This window comes from Lithobates pipiens, unplaced genomic scaffold (assembly GCF_037356315.1).
Source record: "Lithobates pipiens isolate NorthernLeopardFrog02 unplaced genomic scaffold, aLitPip1_a1.2 Scaffold_18, whole genome shotgun sequence".
In the NCBI taxonomy this organism is placed as follows: Eukaryota; Metazoa; Chordata; class Amphibia; order Anura; family Ranidae; genus Lithobates; species Lithobates pipiens.
In genome coordinates, this window is record NW_027507758.1 from 205,417,275 (window position 1) to 205,435,757 (window position 18,483).

Genomic DNA, 18,483 nt, shown 5'->3' on the forward strand with positions numbered 1-18,483 from the left:
TCCCCAGCCTTCAGACAATTCTTGCTGGATAGATTTTCAGTAGGATTACACACAGGCCTAATTAGGCTGCCAACTGAGTCGTTTGAATGCAGGAATTTATTGTCAGCAGACAGCCACACTTCTACTGTGGATGAATTACTGGAGGCAGAAGTGTCCAAGGATTTTGTGATTGGTCAGTTTATTTCGCCACCATTCAGCAGTGGAGGGTCAACCGCATTGGGGTGGTTTGTGGCAAGTTTTCCAATAAATATCGATTTATGACTTGTCTGCGCCTCATTGATCTCACATCCCTAGTCTAAATTCCCTGATCCCCTCGGAGGAGTTTTCATTGAAGTATTCTTCTGTGGATTCGGCTATCCAGAGCATCATACAATTGGGTAAGGGAACTTGGTTATCCAAAGGTGGATCAAATATCAATATGACATAAAATAAATTAAATAAGAAATATTGATATACTTATTTGATTAATTATCCCACTAAAGTGACATAAAATGAATATGCTAACCCACCAAAGTGACGTGAAATTAAAAAAAATAAAAAAAAATCTATAGAGGTAGATAAAAAGTTGCACTTACAGAAAAGCATCAAATTAGCTCATACAATCAAGCGTAGAGATCGCGGCGTCTCCACTGGCTTCCTGCTGCCCATCAATCTCCAAAAAACATGTGATGATGTCAGCATCACTGGCACCACCCTAGGCATTTTGTTACAAGGGGACGTCATCTGGGGACTTGGCCAGTCCCCAGATGACGTCCCCTTGTGACGAAACGCGTAGGGTGGGGCCAGTGACGCTGACATCATCACGCTGTTTTTTGGAGATTGATCACGAGTTTGCCCAGGGAGAAGTTGGTTAGGATACATCAGACGTTTCATCTTTTTGTCTGGTTCCCAATCTGTTCAAAGAGAGACTTACAGTCACTCTTGGGCATGCTGAACCATGCTATGAGGATTACTCCACAGGGTAGATCGTTTGTTTCCATGTTGCTGGCCCTTCTACCCCTGTATCAGTACTCTGACTCAGTTGTTGGCTTGCAAGCTGAAGCACGAGCCCAACCAACGAGTCAGTCTCCCAGAGTATTTTCAGACACCACTGTGTCAGACGGTTTTGCGGCCTTTTTTGGTCGAGAATGGTTGGTCAGCCATTGGCCCCCAGAAGTATTTTGCATGCGCAAATTTGCTCAGATGTCAGCGTTATTTGAAATCTACCCTATATTGGTGGCAGCAGTCACTTGGGGACCAAATTGGTCAGGCAAATCGGTCATATTCTTTACTGAAAATTTGGCCACCGCCAAAATGAATAAAGGCAGATCTGGTTCACTTCTCATCATGTCACTTATGCGCAGGTTGACATGGCTGGGTTTAACATACAAATTTCCTTTCCAGGGAGAATTCATCAGTGGGAATTACAATGGTGCAGCCGACGTGTTATCCTGACTTAATTTCAATCAATCTTTCTTACAGCACCCGGAAGCAGAGCTGGTGGGCAAGCCGATGTCTCCTTACTCCCTGCTGATCAAGCTCAGTTCAGTCAGTCAGGTTCTAGACAAAGGCGATCAATTTGGCCAACAATTTTTTATCTGGCAATACACTGAAGGCATTTGCCATGGGTTGGAAGACGTTTCACAAATTCTTGTCACGATACCCTTGCAGTTGCCCTAAGGATATAAATGATGTGATGGGTTTTGCGGCATATTGCCACAGCGAGTGGGCATTATTCGTTAATACGATCAAATTGTATGTCAGGTGTTCAACATTTCAGGTCATTGCAGAATCCTGAAAATCCGTCCCTTTTTGCTGCTCACCTTCTCAAGGCCATGTTGAGGGGTATTCAGAGGATGCAGGGGGGAGGGGGGTGGTCATATTTGTCACGACTACCAGTCACTGGCCAGATTTTCCATTGCATTTCAGATATTTTATCATCTTCCCCTTTTGGCATAGGTCCCAGTTTGGTAATCAAGGCAGCTATTTACTTGAGCTGTTTTGGCTTTCTCAGACCCGGGGAAGTATCTCAGGCCAGCTGCCAGGCTCCTTTCCTGGTCAAAGGCAGTCTCACTAGGGTACTATGCTTTAAACCAGGGCTCGACAAACCCCGGTCGCCAGGTCGCATTTGCGCCTAGATTTCGTGTCCTGGCGACTGGGGCAACGCTGCTGGGGTATCCTGTCTCCATTTGGACCCCGAACTCCGCCGCGCAATTCCATCGGGCCGCGCCGGCCAGTAATTGAGTCGGCGGCTTTGCGGCCTTCTAAAATCTTTCGGTAGTCTGGCGCCATCTTGTGGTGGATGTAGAAATTACACCCTATTCCAATAATGCTAATTCCTAATGGAGTGAAGCTCCCCTGCCTGTTTTTTTGCCCAACAGTGAGTGTGGTGGCTGGTAAATGGCTTCTCATTATATTATATATATATTATTAAATTTATTAATTTAATTATATATATATATATATATATATATATATATATATATATATATATATATATTTGTAATTTTTTTTTTTTTTTTTGTAAAAAGTAAAAAAAAAAATTATTTTAATTAAGGAAAAAAAAAATATTATTTGTAATCCTCCCTGCTTGACCCCTTTCACAAGGGCTGTCTGATCAGGTTCACCTGTCAGTTTTTCAGGCGGACCTGATCGAACCCTTAGCAGGGAAATGGCAGTAAATGAGCGGGAATATGTCGGAAATAATAGTCACATTCTTTTGTTAACCACTTCGTGCCCGCGCTATAGACGAAAGATGTCTACAGCACGGACACCAATTGCCGGGAGGGCGTCCCTAGACATCCTCCTGTTTACTTCCCCTCTGCACGCCGCCATGGGCGAGCATCGGGGAAGTTCTGTGTTGGCCGTGTCCCTTGGATACAGCCAATCACAGATCATGCTAAATGACCAATCACAGCGGCCATTTAGCACTCGAGCGGTGTGTCCAATGAGAGGTGATCTCATATGTGGGGGGCTGGGGGCTATCTTCCCCTCACTCGTCTCCATGTCAGGCCAGGGACAGGTCCAGATCGCCGTCACGGACCTGGCTCCTAACTTTTTTAGCTGGCTCCTAGATTCCAAGCAAATTTGTCAACCCCTGCTTTAAACCTCAACAATAACAAGAATAGACAGTTGGGCCAGGGCTTTGTGGTAAAGTATTTCAGTACCAATAGCAACTGGTGTCCAGTTGAGGTACTAGACTCGCTTTTTACCCTATTCACAGCAGCTCCACTGAACAGCCCTTTGCTGCCTTTTCCCACGTATTCTCTCACCTCAAAACAGTTTGTTTGCCACGTTAGAATTTTTTTAACTTTATTTCTTTATTCACATATTTCTTAATTTTTACAAAATGCATCAAAACAGACATATCCTCTGGGGTCCAACCTCCCACCCCTATGCTTCCCTTCTGCCACATAAACAATAGCCATGTCAGAATTTTACTCGCTAAATTAAACTTAAATCCAAAAGCGTTTTCTGGACATTCATTCAGGATTGGGGCAGCATCTGTAGCTTCCAAGCAGGGGGTCCCTTCTTTCATCATCAAGTATATGGGGTTCTGGAATGCATCCTGTTACAGCAGATACATACCAGAACCCCATACTGAAATTATCCCGGCACTCGCTTCTCTACTAGACTGATCATTGTTACCCGACCTTTATTAAAGCTTTTCATTTCATACCTACTCACGTGTCTTTTGCCCTCTTTTTAGGTATACTGACCAGCCAGGCCAAGGCAAGCCTCAGGTCTTGGTAAGTTAGGGGTTATCGTTTCTTTATGCAAGACTCTGACTACAAAATGTACATTAAATCACTTAAACATGGGGGCGTGGCCTGACCATGGAGGAGTGAAGAGGTGTGTCTCCTCAGCTCCGTCTCACCGCCGCACGATAGCAGCACAAGGAGGGTGAATCCTTCCCCATCCTCAAGCAGCGATGTCCCACAAGAGCCGGGCATCGTCCCATCACCCGCGGGCGGACCGCTCGAGGCAAGCCCAGCTGGACAACTTCTTCCCGGGGCGTCAAGGCCCTGAAAGCTGGCAAAGCCGCGCCAGCCGCGAAGTCGCACCGGCGGGACGCATCGCTTATACCTTCCCCGCAGTCGGTGAGTGATTCGGCTCCCCCAACCTCCCCAGGGTCCCCCGGGTTGATGGCAGAAGCCCCTGATGAACCGGACATCAGGCACCATATTCTGTCCCTCCCCACCAAGGCTGTCCTGGAGCGCTTTGCTGATATAGTGGAGAGGGCATTTAAAGAGGACATTGCACAGCTTAAGACAGACACAGTACACCTGGGGGGCAGGGTGGAATCCCTGGAGCAGAGGTTTGAAGAGACCCTCCCTGTTATAACCATGCTACAGGATAAATGTGATGTGCAGGGCCGTCAGATTGAGGCCCTGCTTTGTCAGCTAGACGACACCAAGAACCGCAGTCGCAGAGCCAACATCAGGATCCGGGGCCTCCCCGAGGCCACAGGAGCTAATGACATTATTCCCACCCTGGAAGGCGTCTTTAGAGAAATCCTAGGCCTACCTGCCACAGCTAATGTAGAAATAGACCGTGCGCATAGGGCCTTAAAACCCCCCTCTCAAGATGTGAATAATCCGAGAGACATTATCTGTAAGCTGCATAAATATACGCTTAAGGATCGCATCATGCAGAAAATGAGGAAAACCCTATTTTGACTGATGGCGCACATCTGGCTTTTTACCAGGACATTTCAAAGCACACTCTTATGCAATGCAGGGCATTGCTCCCCCTCCTGCTGGCTACCCAAGATGCTGGCCTGTCATACCGGTGGGGGTTTCCCTTCGCCCTCCAAGTTACCAGGGATGGTAAGACCGTGACTCTCAGCATTAAGATGACCTCCCGCACTTCATAGCTTCCTTGGAGCTGGAACAGGTTAATTTTCCGGACTGGAGAAGCCCCTCTGACTTTGCGGCTTTTAGATTGCAGACACCGCACCCGTGGCTACCCACTAGAAGTCAAAATCGCAGACGGCGCTATAGGAGACAATCCACGGACCCTTCCACGGACTCTGTTGACCTGGGAACCTGAGGGAGCTGACCCTTTTTACTAAGGACACGCTCCTGAGATCTGCGGAACTCTGGGCTGACTTGACTTAACTGGAATTCTCCACAGACGCTAGTTCTGGTTCAAGTTTTTGGTTCACATTTGTATTTTTTTTTTTTGCCATGGGGAACCAGATACACATTAGTCATTTACTCCTCTCTTATTTTCCCCCTCCTTTATCGCACCATGTTAGATGCGGTGGACGGAGACCCCCTTCCCTCTTCACTATGTGATTCCACGTACCCCCAGTAGGATGCCCGTTTTTCTTTTTTTTCTTTTTACGGGCTTAGATCCTTATTGGGATCTAGAGTTGTGGCCTCGCCCCCCCCCCCCCCCCCCCTGTGTGGTGTGGGGACCTTGGCATAACTTTTAGTTTTTTCCTACCTCTGGTCGACCACGGCCGCCATGTTTTACCAGTTGTGCCTTATATATGTCTCACGCATATGTTTTCTCTCCCCCTATCTCTTTTTCTCTTTTCCCTTGTCTGCTTTCTTTTCTTTGACTCCTCTTTCTTTAAGTCAACTCTGCCATTTTGTCGTTTGCACCGGGCGCGCCACCAGTTTTCGAGCATGACCCAGCCTGAATTTTTTAGATGGCTGCACTGCAGGTAAGCACTTACAATGTTAGGGGCCTATGCTCCCCTCATAAGCGTAGTAAGCTCTGGGGAGAATTGAAGCGGTTGAAGACGCAGGTGATTTTTCTTCAGGAGACTCACTTTACACACCAGTCATCCCCTAGACTACCTACCCATCTCTTTAACCAATGGTTCCTGAGCAACTCCCCCTTATCTAAATCGAGAGGTACAGCCATTGGCATAGACAAGTCATGCCCCTTCCAACCCTCTGACCACAGGGTAGACCCCCAGGGCAGGTATGTTTTTTTGAAAGGCACTATAGCTGGACAACTGTACACATTTGCGACGATTTATGCCCCTAACGCCGACCAACTCACTTTTATTGATCGTACCTTGGACCGTCTAGCAGATTTTAGGGAAGGCTTTCGTGACTTTAACGTAAGCCCCGACCCTCAGCTGGACACATCTCATGCGAGACCCTCACATTCCTACAAATTCCTTAAACACTACCGCAAGACTATGCTCTCACCTCCTGTCGGACGGTTGGTGGACGCTACACCCTTCTGATAGGGATTACAGTTATTATTCTAAGGTACATGATGTATACACACGCATTGACCACATCTACGTTGACCACAATATTCTGGAACTCCTTCAGTCTGCGTCTATTGACGTCATTTCAATTTCAGACCATGCCCCAGTGACAGTTGCCTTTGCCCTGCCCACGGGCCTGCAGAGGACCTGGACATGGCGGCTCAATGATAATTTGCTGGATGACGGGGTCGCGGTGAAGGAGGTCGCAGACACGCTAACTAACTACTTCAGGGAAAATCCGACAGATGAGTTGGGTGAGGGAGTGATATGGGAAGCACATAAGGCGGTAGTTAGAGGGGCCTTAATTTCTCAGAGGTCCAGGCTGAAAAAGGAACGCCGTGCTGATTTCACACGGGTATATACTGCCCTTCAGAAAGCTGAACTCGAACATAAAGCTAGTGGGAGTCCAGGGGCCTTGTCGGCTTTGACAGAGCTGCGGGAACAATTTCTTTGTTTATTTCTTCGCCAAACCCGCAAACAATTTCGCTTTTTGGCCCATAAATATTACGAACACGGGAATAAATGCGGACGGATGCTGGCCCGCGCCCTCCGTAAACGCCATGCTCAGACCTATATTCACAAATTGCACACCTCTGCGGGGGTTCCGGTCGTCCAATCTTCTAAAATAGCAGCAGGGTTCCGAGAGTACTACACAACACTATATAACCTAGACTCTACACTCCCCCCGCGCCCCGAGCGGATAGACTCAAGGCCACCCAAGACTACTTAGCGGCGGCTGACCTACCGACACTTACAGAAGAACAATCCGCAGCCCTGGAGCTCCCAATTACTGCGGAGGAGCTTGGGACCACGGTGGATTCCTTGCCTAATGGGAAGAGTCCTGGTCCTGATGCAGGGGCGTAACTATAGGGGGTGCAGCAGTCGCGACCGCAACCGGGCCCTGTGATGCAGGGGGCCCATGCAGCCCCCTCTACATATGGCCGGCAGCAGCATAGGCAGCTAGGGGTACCAGTGCACCATGCACTGGTACCCCTAGCTGCCTATGCTGCTGCCGGCCATATGTAGAGGGGGGGGGTACCAGTGCATGGTGCACTGGTACCCCTAGCTGCCTATGCTGCTAGGGGTACCAGTGCACCATGCACACGGGTGGCTGGAGGTGGAGGGTGACTAGCAGAGCTCCATGCTCGACTATCGCACTGGATGCTCTTTAGTTGTGCATTCTCCGCATGACCCGTGTCCTCAGACGGCTCCTCAGATTACCCCTCTTCTGCTCCATGCATTGCCACTCAGTCCGATGTCTGTTCTCCCCAGCCAGAGTCCCCCCCCCCCCCCCCCCCCCGAGTCCGGCCCACACTGCACTGCATACTTCTCCCAGGTAAACAAACTTTAAGCACACAGATGCAGTGCAGCCCTAAGAGAGCCCCCCCCCGGAGGACACTGCAGGCTTGTCTGCCAGCCCCCCTCCCCCCCGCCATACACAGATGATGAAAGTTCTTTCTGGGAGATATGCTGATCGCCCGCCCAGCACACTGGATGGAGCCCAGGCCAACATGGATCAGTGTGCGGCCTACAGCTTGGTCATGGTGAGTGAGAGGACCCCATCCCCCACACACTATTACATACCCCCTCCATCTCCCCCTGGGGACAGGGAGCCCTTCTCACGTGGGGACAGGGGCCCCCACCTCCCCTGGGGACAGGGATCCCTTCTCACCTGGGGGCAGTAACTTCATCTTCCTTGGAGAAAAGGACCTCATCTCTTCTGGGGATGGGGACCCCATCCTGCCTAGGAACAGTCCCCCAATGGGGCACCTAAAAATAAAAATAAACTACTGATACCAGTGGTGGAACTACAGGGCTCACAAAGGTCATACCTGTGACCACGCCCTGGAGTTCCACCGCCGGACCCGGAGGGAAGGGCCCTGGCTGGGGTTCAGGGGGGCCCTTCATGGTTTCTTGCATCGGGGCCCTGAAGGTTCTAGTTACGCCACTGTCCTGATGGATTCACTAAGGCTTACTATAAAGCTTTCCTGCCCCAGCTGCAGGCTCCCATGTGCGCCTATTTTAATGCAATAGCTGGAGGTGGTGCCACCCCCCCAGAAGCCCTTCTAGCTCACATTACAGTGATACCAAAGGAAGGCAAGGACCCCACCGTCCCCCAGAGCTACCGCCCTATCTCCCTTCTTAATTTGGACATAAAGATTCTGACAAAAATTTTAGCAAACAGAATGAAGCACCTTATCCCTAATCTTGTCCACCCTGACCAGACGGCTTTGTAGCCGGGAGAGAGGCCAGGGATAACTCCCTTCGGGCGGTCCATCTTATCCACTGGGCCCGCTCCCATCCAGTCCCGCAACCGTATATTGTTTTGTCCACAGACGCAGAAAAGGCCTTTGACCGCATAGACTGGTCCTACCTGACAAAGGTGCTTCGCTCAATACAACTAGGCCCACGGATGTTGACTACAATCGCGGCCCTATATTCCACACCTTGCGCTCAGGTCAAGGTGAATGGGACTTTATCGGTCCGGTTCCCCATTAGAAACGGCACGAGGCAGGGGTGTCCTCTTTCACCCCTCTTGTTTGCCCTGGTGCTCGAGCCTTTTCTCCGCACGGTGAGGGCTAGCTCTGATATCAAGGGCCTCCAAGTTGGTAATACAGAACACAAACTCTCGGCCTATGCTGATGATGTGCTGTTTCACCTTACGGACCCCCCTGCTCTCTCTGCCAAATCTGATGAAGGAACTGAAACTTTTTGGGTCTTTATCCAACTTTAAGATACATTTTTCAAAGTCGGAAATACTCCCCATTCAATTAGCCCCTCACCTGATGGCGACCCTCAAGGCAGCCTTTCCCTTCGTCTGGACTATGTCGTCCCTGCGATACTTGGGTGTGCACTTAACAAACCGCTTTGATACCCTATACCTAGCTAATTACCCACCTTTATTGGATGCAATCGAGAGAGACCTCTTGCAATGGATGGGGTTTACATGGTTTGGTCGGGTGAGCATTATAAAGATGAACGTTCTACCCCATATACTCTTCTACTTACAGATGATTCCGATCCCCTTACCCAAGTGCTTCTTCGACCGCTTACGTAGTTTAATGTCTCGCTTTATTTGGAACGCTCGTAAACCTAGGATAGCTCTACGGGTGTTACGTCGTTCGAAGAGGAGGGGTGGCCTGGGTGTCCCAGACATTAGGCAGTATTATCAAGCTATAGCCCTCCAGAAGATCCTGAACTGGCGTTTCCACTCTCGAACAAAGCTCTGGGTCCCTCTGGAGAAATGTCTGGTGGTTAGGAACTTATCTTACGCGCCCTGGCTGCCCCAGGAATATAGGGGCTTGGCGGAGATGACCTCCCTCTTGACGACCCATGTGTTTTCGGTTTGGGACAGGATCAACCCACTCCTAAAGCTGGCTCCCCCTATGTCTCAGTTGGCCCCACTGGGAGGCTTCTTGTGGTTCCCACCAGGAGAACAGATGGCTTTTCTTCGAGACTTGGGTAGATGATGGGAACGCTAGTTGTGGGAAACTCATGGGATGGCGGTCTTATGCCATACGAAGCCCTGCCCGTAGGTAGTCGAGGCTCACAAATGAATTTCTGGAGATACAGACAACTACACCACTTTTTCCAGGTACATGGTCATACTATTAGGGACCCCCTGTCCCTCATCCCATTTGAACGTATCTTTATTGCAGAGGAGCCGACTCCACACCTGGTTTCTGAGTTATACCAGCTGTTGGATTCGGCTGGCCCCCTGGCCACCCCTGCCTATATCAGGCGATGGGAGACCGACATAGGGACAACATTTACAGAGACGCAGTTATCACACCTCTATTCCCTCACCCATTCGTCCTCTAGAGACTCCAAAACCCAGGAGACCAACTTAAAACTACTGGGACGTTGGTACCGGGTGCCAGCAGATTTGGCCTGCATCTACCCCTCCACATCGGAGTTCTGTTGGAGGGGGTGTGGGCACCGAGGGACCCTAATTCATATATGGTGGGATTGCCCCCTAATTCGACCCTTCTGGGAAGACATACAGGGCCAAGTAAAAATAGTGACAGGGATAGAGGTCCCCCTCTCACCGCTGCACTTCCTTCTGCAGGTACCCCCGTTCCCGCTCAGTGTATATAAAAATACTGTGCTGGCACATTTGCTGAATGCAGCAAAACGCCTGATTCCGATATACTGGAAAAGGCCTGGAATTCCCACTCGAGAGGAGTGGTGCAGAGGAGTGAATGCGGTGAGAGAGGCGGAGAATTGGGTTGCAACCTGTAAGGGCCTTGAAGACGATTTCATGATATCTGGAGACCCTGGTCGGCATATGCATCGGACCCTAACCAAGTACCCTCAAGCTTAGACATAGCTCTGCTAGAGTTGGCAGACCCTACCCTTAAAACTCTCAGGCTGGCTGGGGCACGTGGGGGGAATGGATCTCCCCCTGGGAGCTCTTAGCAGGGAAATACTGCTTACAGAACTTTACACTCAGGAGTGGTGTGCCCGGTGCGGACAAAGCAGACATTTGGAACTTATACTCAGGTAATTTGACCTACACTACCTGTCCTTTCCTTCCTACCTCCCTTCCCTTCTTCCCACCTCTCCCAGTATACCCCTCCCCTACCCCGCTGCGTACGCAGTTGTTGTTTTTTTCTACCCTCTGCTATTTTTCTTTCCTCTCCTCCTCTCCTTCTTTTCCTACATGTTAACCTCTCCTCGGCCTGAATGTCGTGGGAGCCTGATACACCGGAGCTGGTAGATGGTGGGCTGAGATCCCTTCTCTAATCCCAGAGCTTCCGGGCGGGATTCTCTGTAATTAGAAAGTGGAGACGTTCTGGCCGACCCCCTGTGGTGACGACGGGACTCCCGGGATACGCAGGGGGTGGAGGGCGGCTAGCTGGAGGCCGTTGGCCCCCCCCCTCTACCCCAGCGACAGGATGGTGTCCACACTTCAGATAATTTTTTGTGCCAGAGCAGTCCCAACGCCTACTAAGCTGTTATCGCCCTTGCAACTATTTGGTTATCACCAGCCTACCCGCTATAAGTACGCCCACGACATTCTCCCTGACTTAGTAACCTCCCTCCTTATGTATGTCTGTTTGTTCAACCTATATGCTGTCAAACTGACACTTGGGCGGCTTTTCTGAGGCGCGAAGGGTCTTGCACTTAAAAGTGATGTTGAACTTGTCTTGTATTTCAAGGTTTCTGTTATATTGCAATAAATACTGATTATACAAAAAACAAAAATCACTTAAACATGTTTTTTTATTTGTCCTTTTACTCGCCTCTTTTAATATAGAAAAATGTATGAACTACTAACTGTGTATGAGGATTCTACTGCGCATCATATTTTCAGTTAGTACCGTATATACTCGAGTATAAGCCGAGATTTTCAGCCTCTTTTTTGAGGCTGAAAGTGCCCCCCTCGGCTTATACTCGAGTCATCGCTGTCTGCCCGCTCGATCAGCGTGTCGAGCAGACAGACAGCGGCCATTCTATAATTCAAAAGCCGCGCCTCCGGCTCCGCCTTCGCCTGTGATAGGCGGAACACTGAATTTCCCAGCAGCCTGTGTTCCGCCTATCACGGACATCGTATCATCCTCGTACTACGGACGAGGATGATACGATGTCCGTGATAGGCGGAACACAGGCTGCTGGGAAATTCAGTGTTCCGCCTATCACAGGCGAAGGCGGAGGCGCGGCTTTTGAATTTTACAATGGCCGCCGAGGCGCCGACGAAGAGGGCACGGGACGGAGGCAAGGCAAGGCACGGCACGGGACGGGACGGGACGGAGGCAAGGCAAGGCACGGCACGGGACGGAGGCAAGGAGGCAAGGCACGGGACGGAGGCAAGGAGGCAAGGCACGGGACGGAGGCAAGGAGGCAAGGCACGGGACGGAGGCAAGGCACGGGACGGAGGCTCGGGACAAAGGCTCGGGACACAGGTAGGCTGGACACACACACACACACACACACACACACACACACGGATGGATGGATGGAGACACACACAGGGATGGATGGATACACACACACACAGGGATGGATGGATGGAGACACACACACACAGGGATGGATGGATGGAGACACACACACACAGGGATGGATGGATGGATGGATGGAGACACACACACACAGGGATGGATGGATGGATGGACACACACACACACAGGGATGGATGGACGGACACACAGGGATGGACGGACACACAGGGATGGACGGACACACAGGGATGGACGGACACACACACAGGGATGGACAGGCATGTCTCACCCTCGGCTTATACACGAGTCAATAAGTTTGCCAGTTTTTTTGGGGGTAAATTGGGGGCCTCGGCTTATATTCGGGTCGGCCTATACTCGAGTATATACGGTAAACCTTATTGAATTAATAAAAATAAATTGCAGATATATGTGTATACAGCATACATACCAGCTTGGATAGAAGTTGCAAAGGCTGTAGGAAATGAAACAAAACATAGAAGCCACGATGGTCCACTTGCAACCGATTTTCTTAATGAGCAAAGGAGGCAGCAATAATGAAGAGAGACTAAGGGACACATACATCACACTAAGTGATGCAACACCAAGTCCATCAATCCTGTTGAGGCTGCTCTGTTAAAAAAAAAAAAAATATATATATTATATATAATATTAATTAAATATATATATATTTTATTGTATGTCTGTATCTATTACTTTTTTTTACCTAAAGGAGAAGTGTTTTTGAATCTCTGCAGTGATCTTATGGAAAACAACGTGTTGTTCAAGTACACTAAATCACTTATATAACAAATACAGTTTTTGATGTTATCGCATATAAATATTTTATAGCCGGTTTAAGAAACAGTAGTATCGGATGGTAATCTTTCCTTGACCATCCGATCGAGGGTGAATACTGCTATGCAAAATGTAAGCGCATTGTTTCCTTGGAAGCCCAGGTTCTGAATCTGGGGAAGCAACTGTCAGCACTGAGAAGTACCTCCATACTAAAGGAGAGCCAGGAATGTACACAGCAGGGTGGAGACAAAGAGGTGCAGGTACTAGCAAAGAGTAGATGGGTGACAGTCAGGAAGGGTAGAGGGGGGAAGTGCCAGGGAGGCTGATCCAGGGCTGGCGCATCCCAATAAGTACACTCCATTGAGTGACATTAGTGAAACCAGTCAGGGACCAGCACTGCTGGAGTTGAGTGACTCTCCTAGCTGTCGGGGGAAGAACTCCTCCAGTGAGAGTGGGGAGAAGCGAAGGGAAAGGCAAGACAGATTCTGGTGGTAGGGGACTCAATTCTTAGAACGACAGAGAGGGCAATCTGTGACAAAGACCTGAAGCACCAAACAGTATGTTGTCTATCAGGCGCTCGGGCTCGGCACATCACGGATCTGGTGGTCATATTACTGGGAGGGGCTGGGGAATACCCAGCTGTCATGGTGCATGTTGGCACCAATCAGGGCCAGATTAAGAGCATCATGGGCCTGGGACTTAGGATTTAGGTGGGCCTCAGATCTACAGCAACTGCACTTTCAGTGCAATTTCAAGCGTACTTTGCACTTGTAGTGCAAAGTGTATTTGCCTTAAAAAAAATAACCCCCTATGTATTTTTTTTAAATAGTGACAGCAAGTTCAGGGAGAAGATTCTCCTCTTGCTGTCACTAGATCCACTGGATAGGTGAGATGCTGCAGTGGGAAGTGGGAACATGTCACATGTTCCCAAAGGTGAACTTATCCTTTAACCACTTTCCTACGGGCACTTTCACCCCCTTCCTGCCCAGGCCAATTTTCAGCATTCAGCGCCGTCACACTTTGAATGACAATTACACCGTCATGCAACACTGTACCCAAATTACATTTTTTTTTTTTTTACACAAAATAGAGCTTTGTTTTGGTGGTATTTAACCACTTTAGCCCTGGACCAATTTCTCACTGCACTGCTTTAACTGGTAATTGCGCGGTCATGCAATGTTGTACCCAAATGAAATTTGCGTCCTTTTCTTCCCACAAATAAAGCTTTCTTTTTATGGTATTTGATTGCCTCTGTGATTTTTTTTACGATATAAATGGAAAAAGACCGAAAAGTTTGAAAAAAGAAGATATTTTCTACTTTGTTATAAGAAAAACCGAACTCAATTTTAGTCATACATTTAGACCAAAATGTATTCAGCCACGCCTTTAGTAAAAAAAAAAAAAAAAAAGTCAATAAGCGTTTATTTATTGGTTTGCGCAAAAGTTATAGCGTCTACAAACTAGAGTACATTTTCTGGAATTTACACAGCTTTTAATTTATGACTGCCTATATCATTTCTTGAGGTGCTAAAATGGCAGGGCAGTACAAAACCCCCCAAATGACCCCATTTTGGAAAGTAGACACCCCAAGGAAATTGCTGAGAGGCATGTTGAGTCCATTGAATATTTCTTTTTTTTGTCCCAAGTGATTGAATAATGACAAAAAAAAAAAAATATGTTTACAAAAAGTTGTCACTAAATGATATATTGCTCACACATGCCATAGTTATATGTGGAATTACACCCCAAAATATATTCTGCTGCTTCTCCTGAGTATGGGGATACCACGTGTGTGGGACTTTTTGGGAGCCTAGCCACGTACGGCACCCCGAAATCCAATCACTGCCTTCAGGATTTCTAATGCCGCGTACACACGATCAAACAATCCGGTGGAAAAGTCCGGCGGATTCAAGTCCGCCGGACAATCCGCCCATGTGTCCGGCAGACTTTTTTTACCCAAAAGTCCGGCGGACTAAGATTGGAGTTTTGCACATCAATCTGTCTGCTGGACTCGCATTTCGGCGGACAGTATGGCCTTGTGTGTGCCAGTCCGCCGTACTTTTGAAATGAACAGACTTTTCCAGCCCGGAGAAAAATCCGCTCATTTTGAGCACGGCTCCAGGTAGCCGGGACCAGTGAAGGAAGCGTCGCTGGTCCCATCACCTGGTATGGACTTAAAGGGGAATGCCTATGCCGAAAAAATGGCGTGGGGGTCCCCCCCAGGTCCATATCAGACCCCTAGTCCGGCGAGAAGACCCCTGAAGACGGAAGAAGACCCCCGGAGCTGTGCAATAAATGACTTTTTTTTTACATTTTTTTTACAGGTGAATGGGTAGGGGTACATTGTACCCTATACTCATTCACATAGGGTGGGGGGCCGGGATCCAGGGGCCCCCTTATTAAAGGGGGCTCACGGATTCCGATAAGTCCATACCAGGTGACGGGGCCAGCGATGCTACCTGGAGTCGCGCTCAAAATGAGCGGACTTTCCTCTGCGTGTGTGGGCGAGTAGATATTGATCTGTTCAGATACTATACCACTACGGGAGGTGTATGCTTTGCGCGTGGGTGTTAGCGGTACTGGCACTAACCTAGCGCTGCCTGGGGCGATGTAGACCCTATCTGACCCTAAAACCTAATTGGTATCACCCGCCGGGTGATCAGGGGGTTAAACCTTTATTGGGTAATAAAGGGCGGGTACCCTGATGCTATAAAAAGCAAACTAACCAGCGTCACCCATAACACTTACATGGTGATCACTGGTGAAAGGGTTAACTCTAGGGGCATTAAGGGGGTTAAAACCTTTATTAGGTAGTATATGGGGGTCCCTGACGCTATATAAAAACCTGACGGGGAACCTAAATATTTAACTGGCTAACCAGCGTCACCAGTGACACTTATATGGTGATCACTGGTGAAAGGGTTAACTCTAGGGGCAATCAGGGGCTTAAAACCTTTATTAGGTTGTATATGGGAGTCCCTGATGCTATAAAAACCTGGCGGTGAACCTAAAAAATAACTAGCTACCTAGCGGCACCAGTGATACTAATGCAGCGATCAGAAAAACGATCGCTTAGTGACACTGGCAAAAGGGGGTGAAAGGGTTACCTGGGGGGCAATCAAGGGGTTAAACCTTTATTAGGGGGGGTAGGGGGCCACCCTGGACCTAACACTAACTGCCCTGACACTTTTTACAGTCACAACTGACACTAAATGCAGTGATCAGTAAATAAATGATCACTGCAATCAGTGGCACTGTGACGGGGGGGGGGGGGATGGGGGGGTGGGGGTGATCGGGGTTAAAGTGTGCCTGTGTGTACCTATGTGTCAGTGGACTGTTGGTGCACTTACTATGATGTCTTCTCTCCTCGCCATCCGGTCAAAAAGACCACCACGAGTAAAGTGACATCACTTCCTCCTGCCTGTGTTTACACTACACAGGCAGGGAAAGCTTCTCATTCGCCAGGAGCGATCGCAAGGGGATGGCCAGAAACCAACGGCCTTCCCCTCATCCCGGATCACTCCTGAAGCGAAACAGACAGCCGCAACCAGCGGGAGGGGGTCCGATCATACCCCCCACCCGCTGGAAGGCAGGCAGGTACGGGTACGTGCTTGTGCCTGTCCGTGCCATTCGTCCGTGCCGACGTATAGTTACATCCGGCGGTTCTTAAGTGGTTAAACCCTGTTTTTTTATTTTTCGCTAAACATAAAAAAAAAAAAAAGACATTTAAAGAAGAAAAAACTGAAAATTGTATCATACTTACCATAATTTTCCTTTCCTGGTGCCAATCCATGGCAGCATACATGTGATATAGCTCCGCCTTCAGGACTAGTGAATAGCGTAAATTAAAGGACATGGTCTCTCCCCCAACATTCTTCGTAATATAGAATACCGAGGGTGGGAGCGTATGCTGCCATGGGTTGGCACCAGGAAAGGAAAATTACAGTAAATATGATACAATTTTTCATTTCCTGGTGCCTCCATGGCAGCATACATGTGATAAATAACTAGCTCACACGGGTGGGTTTAATGCTTTAACAAAAAAATCTTTTAATCAGATACAGACATAGCAGCACGAAGTGCTCTTCTCCCGAACTCTACGGTCGTAAGAGCTCCGCGATCAACACGATAATGTTTAAGGAGCGTGTGTCGAGAAGACCAAGTGGCAGCCCTGCATACTGTTTCCAAAGAAACGTTAGCCCTCGCTGCCCAAAAAGCTGATACCGCTCTTGTTGAGTGAGCATTCACCTGAGCCGGAGGTTCCAAGTTCTTCGCCCTGTATGCCTTCTGAATTAGCTTGACAATCCAGGATGCCAAGGTTCTGGTAAAAGCTTCCTTCCCTGTATTTTTGCCCCATGGGATGATGAGTAATCTTTCAGAATTCCTGAAACTTGCTGTGGCTTCCAAGTAGGCCCTGAGGACTTTGGATATGTCCAACTCGTGACAGGAGTTTGATTCTGAGTCCATGAAAACTGGTAATGCCCATGGCTCTGACAGGTTTGTCGTTGAGGTGACCTTAGGCGTAAACCCTCTGAGAGGGCGAAGTTCTACCCTATCTGGAAAAAATGATATATGTTCATCCCCGATACCCTGGGAGTGGAGCTCTGAAATCCTCCTGCCAGATGTAATGGCCAATAGAAAATGTGTTTTTAAAGTTAAATTCCAAATGGAAACTTCTTCAACCGGCACAAACGAATGAGTAGATAGAACTTCCAGTACTAAAGGAAGCTCCCACTTTGGGAAGGAACGTCTGGATGGAGGACGCATCTTCAATACTCCCCTGAGGTAACCACTAGAGCAGTGGTCATCAACCCTGTCCTCAGGGCCCACTAACAGGCCAGGTTTTATGTATTACCTTGGGGAGATACAGACAAGAATACTGCAATCACTGAGCAGTAATGATATCACCTGTGATGTATTTCAGTTATCTTGCAAACCTGGCCTGTTAGCGGGCCCTGAGGACAGGGTTGATGACCACTGCACTAGAGGGTCTTCTGCCCACTTGGTGTTTTCTTTGCTGCAGAAATTGCAAACACTTGTACCTTGAGGGAACTCAAGGCCAGTTTTCAGGAAACTTAGCACATCAGAAGTGGAAGGAGGGATAGGATAAAATCCTTTCCCTGTGGCATAGGATAAGAACTTGTCCCAAATTCTTGCATAGATTGTGTTGGTTGTATGCTCTTCTAGCTTTCACCAGGGTGTATATGACCTCTTGGGAACAGCCTAATGATTCAAACCTCCTCCTTTCAACTTCCATACACATAGACCCAGCTTCTGTGGGTCTGGATGGGCCAGCCTGCCCTGGGTCAACAACTGTCTGATCGGAGGACCCACACTGAGGTGCATGGTTAGTAGAAACCACGGTCTCTTCAGCCAATAGGGTAGCACTGCTAGCATTTGGACTGGTTCATTCATGAGTCTGAGGAGAAACCTTAAAATGAGTGGGCGAGGAGGAAAGGCGTAAGATGTCTTGAAGGTCCAGGGACAAGATATCGCATCTACCCCTTCCGTCTGTGGATGTGGAAGGCA

At 48.7% G+C, this 18,483-nt stretch overlaps 1 protein-coding gene across 1 annotated transcript in view; it reads right to left on the reverse strand.

Annotated features, from left to right (window-relative positions):
• Positions 1–18,483, reverse strand: part of LOC143987645 (protein unc-93 homolog A-like) — a 991,508-nt gene that overhangs the window by 776,307 nt on the left and 196,718 nt on the right. Inside the window, exon 3 of the mRNA XM_077486536.1 lies at positions 12,608–12,789. Within this exon, the coding sequence (XP_077342662.1) occupies positions 12,608–12,789 (182 nt within the window). The remainder of the gene's footprint in view (positions 1–12,607; positions 12,790–18,483) is intronic.